The sequence below is a fragment of the Panicum virgatum genome, chromosome 3N, assembly GCF_016808335.1.
Source record: "Panicum virgatum strain AP13 chromosome 3N, P.virgatum_v5, whole genome shotgun sequence".
In the NCBI taxonomy this organism is placed as follows: Eukaryota; Viridiplantae; Streptophyta; class Magnoliopsida; order Poales; family Poaceae; genus Panicum; species Panicum virgatum.
This window is the reverse complement of record NC_053147.1, coordinates 69187867-69197741: the sequence shown is the minus strand read 5'-3', so window position 1 is coordinate 69197741 and position 9875 is coordinate 69187867. Positions and strand designations below refer to the sequence as shown.

Here is a 9875-nt window from a genome sequence, read left to right as displayed (position 1 = left end):
TGAGTTGAAACAAAACAAGATGAGTTGAGTTGAAACAAAACAATCAAACGCATAGCAAACCCTGCCGCGGCCGCGCTGCAGCATAACAAGAGACTCCCCGGGAGGAGGGGTGGCGAGCCGCCACAACCACAACGGGGAGGACGCGGACGCCGCCACCCGCCGCCAGGTTGGTTTGGATTCCTCCCCTCAACTGCCCCCATCCTCGATTCTCCTCGCCATGGCGGTTCCCGCTCACCTCGCTTCAGATTCTCCCTTCTTTCCCTTGGTTTAATCCCCATCCGCCGCCCCCCTTTCTCTGCCTGACTGATTTTTCTGGATGCTTGCTTAATGGCCGCCTCTACTAGGTGAGATTGACAACAAGGGGATTCTCCCCGGAATCGCCGCGGCGGTTGCTAGTATCTTGCTGCAACGAACCCGCACCGCCCTTCTTCAACTTGGAGGTACTAGTAACTCATTCTTCCTTCTCCTTTTCTTTTCTTCTTCAGTTCTGCTTGTCTCGCCGAACCCATCCTAGGACGTACTAGCCCCTTCCGCCGCGATTCATTCTGTGCTTGCTCCTCTGCTCGCGCATTTGCTCGCCGCCGGTTGCCCCTGCAACCCTCCCCCTCTTCGTCTGCGCTACTTCACTTCGTCGGCGATTGCTCTACTTCATCTATTTTTATCACGAGCAATCTGATTTTTTTCCCCTTGTTTTCCAGAAAAAAAATGTGTTGCGTAAATTACTGCAACCAATGATTCTGCTCTCCGCATCGCGTCCTTGCCTGTCGCTCATGCTCCCACGCAACATTGTTCGGATTCTCGATCCAATCCAATCCGATCTACCAATCGGCTAAAGTAATCGTCTTGCCCCCCTCCATACATCCGGTTAATGACGTTGACGTTTCTCTCACATCGTATCATGCATCCTTCACGAATCTACATACAACACCAGAAAAACTAAAAGCCCTGCTTTTGGCCACGTTACATTGGACTTCACACACAGGCCAAAACTGCCTTCAACTTCTAATCGTAGCTTCTGAACTTGTACTACAGTTTTTTCCACACCAACATATGGGCAATTGCCACTGCTAGTGTTCGGAAGAGTATTATATATATACTATTCTAAAGTGAGTGCTCTTTTGGACGGTGATGTGTTGTTACATTTCAAAATGATATAAACGGTGTCTTTGCTACCAATCTCTTCCTGCAGGAACTGAGTGAGGCTACCAAGGATGATGCTTCTCTTCAGATGACATAAACTGTGCCAGCGCTTGACCCTGGGAGATGAAAATCAGCGCGCTTCTGACCTCTGCGGGCATTAACATCGGCCTCTGCGTGCTCTTCCTGTCGCTCTACTCTGTTCTCAGGAAGCAGCCGGCCAATGTCAGGGTTTACTTTGGCCGCAGGATCGCCGAGGAGAACGAACGGCTCCGAGGGGCTTTTATATTGGAGAGATTTGTCCCGTCGACCGGCTGGATAGTGAAAGCCCTGCAGTGTACAGAGGAAGAGATCTTGGCCGCTGCTGGGTTGGATGCTGTTGTTTTCAATAGAATTCTTGTATTCAGGTACAGCATGCAAAACTTCCGTTTCACCTCCTCCTTGTTTCCTTTGTCCTCAAAATTGCGTGCTTGTGCATGTGCTTAACCTCAACAACTAAATTGGCAGACTGATGTATTTTTTTATGTATTCTACAGCATACGCATCTTCTCCCTCGCTGCCCTTCTGTGTGTCTTCGGAATTCTTCCTCTAAACTATTTTGGAAAGGATATAAAGCATGTTCGAATTCCTTCGGAATCACTGGATATATTTACAATTGGGAATGTGGAAGTGAAATCAAGATGGTAAGCCGAACAAATTCTTTTAGATTTTATTATCAACTGGTGTCACCAGTAGCCAAAATGCTGTGTTTTTTTGTCTATATGCTGTATTAATAACTGGCATTTTAAAACTGTTTTATGCCTTTGCCAATATTTTGTGTTGATTAATCCGCCATGCTTCACTTCTTTAGAATTTGGGGAATGAGCATTGTACAATAGAACATAATATGAGGAATACAATAGAACAAAGTGCATGACTCGACTGACGTTAACTTTATATTCCGGTTTCCTTGCAGGCTCTGGGTCCATTGTGTAGCCCTGTACATAGTTTGTGGAGTAGCTTGCATTCTTCTGTACATTGTAAGTTCGTTTGACATTTGAATGGCTAGGAGCCTAGGTGCTCTACCCCCCCTGTAGCTGGAACACTTTTTGATGATTCATTTTTTTTTCCTAATTCAGGAGTACAAGCACATTGCCAGGTTGAGGCTCCTTCACCTTACAAGTGCAACACCAAATCCAAGCCACTTTACCATCCTTGTTCGTGGAATACCAAAGACAGCTAAAGAATCATGCAGTGATGTTGTTGATAATTTCTTCACAAAGTATCACTCATCTAGTTATCTCTTCCATCAAGTTGTTTACAAAGTTGGGAAAGTTCAGAAGATAATGGTAGTTAATACTCAAATACATTTCTCTTTTCCTAATGAAGAGTATTTACTATTTTTAGTGAAGTATCACACTGCTGCATCTGTTGATTAGATTTTCTCGCATATGGATAATCATTATGATAGGAGCGCTTGGAGACTAGCTATCAATGTGCCTGAACCTTGAACTTATTTCTTTCGGGTTTCATCTCTAGCCTACCCCAACTTGCTTGGGAAAAAAGACTTAATCTTATCTGTACTCTTCTATATTTTGAAATGAATCTGTAAAAAAATGTCCAAATCCTTTAGTTGATTTTTTTCTTTTCCTTTGTGAATACTTGTGTTTCACTTTGTGCTTTTGGTGTCTAACTTTAATCTTTCACTCTTGACAGACAGGCGCACAGAAGGCATATACGAAGTTCAAACATTTCACAGACGAAACTGTTGATCAAGGATGCAGAACAATTACCTACCGCTGTTGTCTCTGTGGAACCTCTTCAAATTCTTTCAAGTTGTTGAACACTGAATGCGAGCAGAACAGGGGGAAAACTGGCAATGAATCCAGCTTGAAATTAGATGATGAGGTTAAGCTTGCATGCATTCGTTCTTTTGCTTAATCTATCAGTAATTTGGAATAAATTGGTAATTACTATGTGGAATTGTATGCAGGAATGCACAGCTGCTTTTGTATTTTTCAAAACTCGGTATGCTGCACTTGTCGCCTCAGAAATACTTCAAACATCTAACCCTATGAAATGGGTTGCTAATCTAGCTCCAGAACCAGAAGATGTGTATTGGTCCAATCTTTGGCTACCCTATAAGCAGCTTTGGATTCGTCATATAGTTACACTCATAGGCTCTATTGTTTTTATGTTCGTATTTGTGATACCGGTGACATTTATACAAGGACTATCTCAGCTAGAGCTACTGCAGCAGAGGCTCCCTTTTCTAAGAGGAATATTGAAGAAGTGAGTATTGATAGTATAAAGGTCATCTCAATAGAGTTTGGCGTATAATGTGATCTCATGCTGCTGGATGCTATCCATTTACCTGTCTCCACTCTGCATGTTTTGACTGTTACCTATGTGCAGGAAATACATGACTCAGCTAGTGACTGGGTACCTTCCCAGTGTCATACTGCAAATTTTTCTGTACATGGTTGCACCAATTATGATGCGATTTTCTACAGTGGAGCTTCCTACATCTCACAGCGAAAGGAAGAGGAGTGCTTGCTGTAAAGTGCTGTACTTCACAGTTTGGAACATATTCTTTGTTAATGTATTATCTGGTACTATCCTAAGTCAACTGAATGTGTTATCAAGCCCAAAGGATATTCCTATCCAGCTTGCTAGAGCTGTACCCGGACAGGTAAATATTTTTTTTTGCTTGTGATTTAAAAAGAACAAGATTTTGATTAAGATAAGATTTCTTGCATGTGGAAAGATACTGTATTTAGTTTTCATCTAACATTTGTTTTGCTTTCTGTAAATATAATTTTATTTCCAGGCTACCTTCTTCATCACCTATGTTCTGACCTCAGGATGGGCTAGTTTGTCATCTGAACTTATGCAGCTCTTTGGTCTTATATGGAACTTTATAAGGAAATATGTTCTGAGAATGAGAGAAGACACAGAATTTGTGCCCTCGTTTCCCTACCACACAGAAGTACCAAAAGTTCTGTTGTTTGGGCTGTTGGGATTCACATGCTCTGTGCTGGCTCCTCTGATCTTACCTTTTCTGCTGGTGTATTTTTTCCTTGGTTATGTTGTATACCGCAATCAGGTGAGAAGCTTGAGAATGTAATTTTTTTATTTACCTCAAATTTTTCCAGACCATTCTAATGTACTTTACTACTTTGTGCTCTTTTCAGTTGCTTAATGTATATCGAACAAGGTATGACACAGGCGGTTTGTATTGGCCAATTGCACACAATACAGTCATATTCTCTCTTGTGCTCACCCAGGTCATTTGCCTTGGTGTATTTGGCCTTAAAGAGTCGCCGGTAGCTGCAGGCTTCACAATACCTCTTATCATCCTTACTCTTTTATTTAACCAGTACTGCAGAAACCGGCTTCTTCCATTATTCAGGACTTTTCCTGCACAGGTAATATTAATGTTCCTTAATAGCATGTGGAGATGTATTTGGGTTGACTAGAGCATAGAAAATGATTGAGGGCTAGAGTTTGTCGTTATGGTGAGTTGCTCTCTTGTGATATTCACTGCTGCATTGTGATTGTGCAGGATCTAATTGACATGGACAGGGAGGATGAACGGTCAGGAAGAACAGATGAAATTCACCACCGACTACATTCTGCTTACTGCCAGTTCCCTGACACTGAAGATGTACCCCTCGAGAAAATTAAAATTATTGGTGAGGATGAGGAGCAAGGTTCTAGCTCGGGCGAGTCCACTGGCAAAGAAACCCGTGAGGATCCCAAAAGGGACCTGTCCCACCCAACACTAAAAGGACTCCCGGTTAGCCGTCTCCGGCATGCTGTGAAGTCGATTACTTTCCTCATCAGATTGCAGAAAAGAGGTTTGTCAGAATAGAAAATTACATAATTAGTTAGCTGCTAACGCCTTCGCTTGTCTTTTCATGTAATTGTACATAGCAGAGACATACATAGTACAGCGTTCCCTAAGAAAAAAGGGTTAACATATAAATATATGAGAGCATCGTTGTGGGTGCTGAACAATTTTGGTGTCTTTAGTTGCTTCATGTTGTGCTGCATGTTAGTTGTTAGCTGGCAGATTCAGCTATTCAAACCTCAGCCTTGCACATTGCTGTAATGCCCAATGGTTTTATTGTACGAGATTCGTGTTGCCAAATGATCTAGAAACCTCCTCTTTATTGGCTTCTTTGATTGAGCCTGTGCTAACTTTAGCAACTCCGTTAGTAATCCAAGTTTCCATGCACCTATTGTTTTGAAGTTGCAGACTAATACTAATTGATCTTTTGAGCTGTCTTAGCTCTAAACATGTTACATTGGAACTGTTAGCGAATCCATGGTTGTCGAAAAGCATGTGCCATCATTTTGTTGGAGGCTGTTAACATTTAGCATTGAGCTGGTATCTGCATATCTGCAGCTGTTGGGAATCATATTCCTGTACCAAACTTCACAGCCACATCAGCCTAGCCATCATCAAGATCTCAGGGGATTATATTCCTGTACCAAACTACACCGAGATGTTGGGCTCACTGATGCTTTTTTTTTTTTGAAAAGTTTTGGGCTCACTGATTTCGGTGGATATTTACTTTGTCGCTGTTGGTGTTCCTGTCTTCTTTGTTGACAGTAAATTGCAATCTTTTTCACTGTTCCTTCCTTGAAAGGAAATAATCTTCCTGTTACTTCCAGTGCGTAGGACAAGGGTCTTCTGGGAACCTACCAGCAGCACCTTGTTTGCAGTTTGCTGTCTCCCTCAAATCAATCATTCTTTTGATTTGAGAGTGGGATCTGCAGCTCTTAATATCCTGGTGACAACCTAACTATGTTACGAGTTTGCTAGTATGTTGTATTTTTTTTTAGGGAAGCTAGTACGCTGTTTTTTTTTTTTTTTTGAGAATAGCTAGTACGTTATATGAGGTTATGAGCATCTACGCACGTATGTATGGGCCGCATATTTCTTAATGTGGGCCGTGAACACGTTTGGGCCTAGCTGGCTATTCATCCACATGTGTTTCTCCTTTCTTCTGAATTTTGATCTTCTCTATAGCAAGCAGGACTGGAGGAGGCAGGAGCTGACGACGAAAGTTATAGTAATTTGAAACTTGGCAAGAGATTAAAGGGCGTACCCAGTGAGTGCTCCCACGTTATGTGGGGTCTGGGGAAGGGCCACGGGTGTTATCTAGCAGTCTTACCCTTGCAGTGCAAGGAGGCTGGTTCGAACCCAGGTTGCCAGGCCACAAGTGGAAAGCTCTACCACTGCGCTAGGCACGCCAAACTATTCATATATGAAATAATTCGTCGACCAATCGGAATATCATATTGCTGGTAGTTCAAATTGATAAGAATAATAATGTTTAGTGTAGGAGGTGATGATGAGTATGATGGATAATGTGGGTGGATTATATATACATGTATATATTCAGAAGAGGAGATGATGGATGGATCGATGAGAAATTCAGAATGGCTTGACGCCGTCGTAGTTGCCCGGCGGCCAGTAGCTGCACATGATCATGGTGTCGCCGTCGTTGCACTTGACGCGTCCGCATCCGACGGTGGTGGTGCTCTTCCAGACGACGGCGGTGTAGTGGCCGCACATCTTGCCGGGGTCGCAGGTGTTGGAGCCGTAGTGGTAGCTCTTCTTCTCGTTGCTCCACTCGTCGACGGTGGTCTTCCAGGTGATGCCGCCGGTGCCGAACATGAGGTTCTCGCCGTAGGGCGACGTCGAGTGCACGGGCTTGCAGGGGCCCTTGAGCGTCTCCGCGTACTGCTGCGAGAACTTGGCCAGCGTCTCGTTCCACGCCAGCGGCGGCACGTGCTCCTTGGCCCGGAACAGGTTGTGCTCCCTGAGGATGTCGTCGATGGCCTTCTGGTTCATCCCGTTCTCCGGCTCGCCGGCGGGGTCCAGCCCACCGCCGTATCCTCCGCCACCGCTGGAGCCGGACGACGAGGTAGTAGACGATGATGATGCCGACTCATCGGACGACGACGGCGTCGCCGGCTCCTCCGGGGCGTTAACGTAAGCCTTCTCCGGGGGCGGTTCCGCCGCCGCCGGTCTCTCCCCGTAGCCGCCGCCGCCGCCGCCGAAGGACTTGCTCGCCGCGGCGAGGCGGCCGGAGAAGAGGAGCAGGCACAGCACGGTGATCGTCATCGTGGCGTGGAGGCGCATGATGATCAATGTCTCGTCGTCGTCGCCGTCGGTCGAGGCGAATGAATGGTGTGTTCTTGTAGCGAGCGGGCGATGCTATTCTTGGAGAGCAGCAGTATGCAAATGGAAGGTGGTGGTGAGTGCTATTTTAATTTTGGACACGACGGCGAAGCGTCCACCGCGGTCCGCGGCGGAGGAACAAACAAACATGTCACTACTAGACTTTTGTCCCGGTCTACAACTGTTTTTTATCCCGGTTCCTCAACCGGGATTGGCTGTCCGGGATAAATACGTGCATCTCTTTTGTCCCGAAAACTATCGAATAGGGACAAATGCTAATTTCGCGAACAAAAAAAATTAGGTCGCTAGCTCCAGCGTACGGGAGCCGGCTTCTCCAAATTCAAAATCAATCTCAAAATCAATTACAATCACAAATCAATCATTCACAAAATCAATTATCACAACTACAAACGATTTTTTTCACAAATTAATCCGTTCACATATACATATTTGACAAAAAAAAGAAAACAAGAACAACAGAGCCGCCCGCCTGGATCTGGCGGCGCCATCCCCGCCGGCGCCCGCCATGACCGGGCCGAGCTGCTGCCACCGCGAGGGCCTGGCTGGGGCGTGGACCCAAGCCGACCCCGCCAGGCCTGGACGCGCCGGCAACTGCGCGCCCCCGCCGGGCCTGGACGCGCCGGCAACCGCCCCCGCCGGGCCGAGCTTGTGCCCGCCACCGGGGCCTGGCCGCGGCGCAGACCGGCGCTGGCGACCGTCCCCGCCGAGCCGAGCATCCCCCGCCGGGCCGAGTTGTTGCCGCCGCGACCTGCGCCGGCGACGCCACCGGGTTGGAGGCGCTCCAACGGGCCCGAGCCACCCCTGCCGGTGCTCGCGCCTTGGCCGCGCCCTGGCTGCGGCTCGCCAACCCCACCCACACCGGGGAGGGAGCTGAGGGCCGGAGGGAGGGAGGAGAGAAGGCAACTGAGGAAGGGGGGCGGGAGGAAGAAGATAAGACAGAGAGAGAGAGGAGAGGGAGAGAAATGAGAGGAGGAGCCAGCGACTTAGAAAATATCGGCAGGGAGGGAGACGTTCGCTTTTTGTCCCGGGCGCTGGCTCTACCCGGGACAAAAAAGGCTCCCTTTTTGTCCCGGGTGGTGGCTCCACCGGGACAAAAAAGCCACGGGGTCTTTTGTCTCGGTTGGAGCCACCACCCGAGACAAAAAGCTCCTTTTTTTGTCCCGGTTGGTGCCTACAACCGGGATAAAAGACCTCTGTCTCCCCGCTGGCCCGGCTTGTCGTTGGACCCGGGACAAAAGCCACCTATTGTCCCGGGTCCAAAGACAGCTGGGACAAATGGCCTGGAACAAAGGCCTGTTCTGTAGTAGTGTGTGGCGGTGGCGGTCCGGTGCTTGTTCGTCGCAATATTTTGGGAGGGAATAAAACTTGGATATTCATCTTAGCATCTCTAACAAACTCTTGTAAAAAAGCCTTTAGATAGATAAAAATTTAGAAAAAAAAACTCAAAAACTGAGATCCAACAGTCTCTCCATGGGTCGATTCGATATCTCGCTCGGCATCCCATAGTGCTTGCTAGCTATCTTTCTCGAGGCTCCCGACTCGCCATCTCCAAATTCTGTGCTCGTGGTATGCCCTCTCCCGCGTGTGGCCAGCTCGTCCTCCTCCTGTGCCGTCGCCAGCTTCCACAAGGCCGCAGGTGCGCGTAGTTAGGGGCAAAGGTGGAGAATCCCTCGCGTCGCAGCTCTCAGTGGAGAGCAGTGCGGCGAAGCTGGAGGTAGGCGCGGCGTCGTCAGTCTGTGGCTGTAGCGGCGTGAAAACCAGCCAAAGGTGGCTGGCCATGGGGAAGAAGTGGAACCGGATTTGAGGGTTTCCACGTGAGCCAATTTCGATCGGAATTGATGCATGGGGAGTTTTTACTAGGTGCACGGAACCTATTTTTGTGGTTGGTTGGGCCGGAAGGTGGCCGGGCTGTGGATGGCGGCAGCACCATGACTGTGCCTGTGGGCGGTGTCGGACCCGGGACAGCAGAACTGCTCAAAGAAAAAGAATGTTCTAGAATAAAAAATAGCACAAGGTTGTATCTTATCCTATTGTAACTACCCGAACAGGAGTAGAACTCACTATCGGATTTCAAGACATCACCATGTGCCCCAAGCAATGTTCAAAAAGGCGGTTTTAGGCGGTCGCCTAGGCGCGATTTAGCGCTAGGCGGAGGGGTACCGCCTTGCCTAGGGGGGTAGGCGGTACCCTAGGCGGCACCAGCACGTCAACGACGAGAAGAGGGTGCTGCGCTGCAGGAGCGCGCCGCTGGACAGGCCGTCACGGCCGTCGGAGAAGGGGAGGACGAGCCACGACCGCCTGAGAGGGAGAGCGCGAGCCGTGGCCGCCGGAAAGGGAGAGCACGAGCCGCGGCCGCCGGAGAGGGAGAGCGCGAGCCGCGGCCGCCGGAGAGGGAGAGCGCGAGCCGCGGCTGCCGGGATTTGCTGCCGGAGAGGGAGAGCCCGAGTCACCGCCGTCGGGATTTGCCGCGGGAGGAGAGAGAGAGAGACAGAGAGAAAGAAAAAGAACGGGAGAGATGGGAGGGAGACGAGCAGCAGCTGGA

General features: G+C 48.3%; 2 protein-coding genes across 4 annotated transcripts; one reads left to right on the top strand and one right to left on the bottom strand.

The window, feature by feature from the left end:
- Positions 1–5299, top strand: LOC120667071 (CSC1-like protein RXW8). Of its 3 annotated transcripts, XM_039947087.1 has the most exons (13): positions 1–166; positions 345–440; positions 699–834; positions 1190–1544; positions 1674–1820; positions 2093–2156; positions 2256–2465; positions 2833–3024; positions 3110–3408; positions 3532–3808; positions 3947–4222; positions 4311–4544; positions 4682–5298. In XM_039947087.1, the coding sequence occupies exons 4-13, from the start codon at positions 1264–1266 to the stop codon at positions 4988–4990; spliced, it is 2289 nt and encodes a 762-aa protein (XP_039803021.1). In that variant the 5' UTR covers positions 1–166; positions 345–440; positions 699–834; positions 1190–1263; the 3' UTR covers positions 4991–5298. The 3 variants fall into 3 exon arrangements, with proteins under 3 accessions (XP_039803021.1, XP_039803020.1, XP_039803022.1); XM_039947086.1 differs by lacking the exon at positions 699–834 and having other exon boundaries at positions 4682–5299; XM_039947088.1 differs by lacking the exons at positions 345–440; positions 699–834 and having other exon boundaries at positions 7–166.
- A 1101-nt stretch (positions 5300–6400) lies between these two features.
- LOC120667072 (pathogenesis-related protein 1-like) lies at positions 6401–7346 on the bottom strand. Its single transcript, XM_039947090.1, has one exon. The coding sequence runs from the start codon at positions 7271–7273 to the stop codon at positions 6563–6565; it is 711 nt and encodes a 236-aa protein (XP_039803024.1). The 5' UTR covers positions 7274–7346; the 3' UTR covers positions 6401–6562.
- Positions 7347–9875: the final 2529 nt, after the last annotated feature.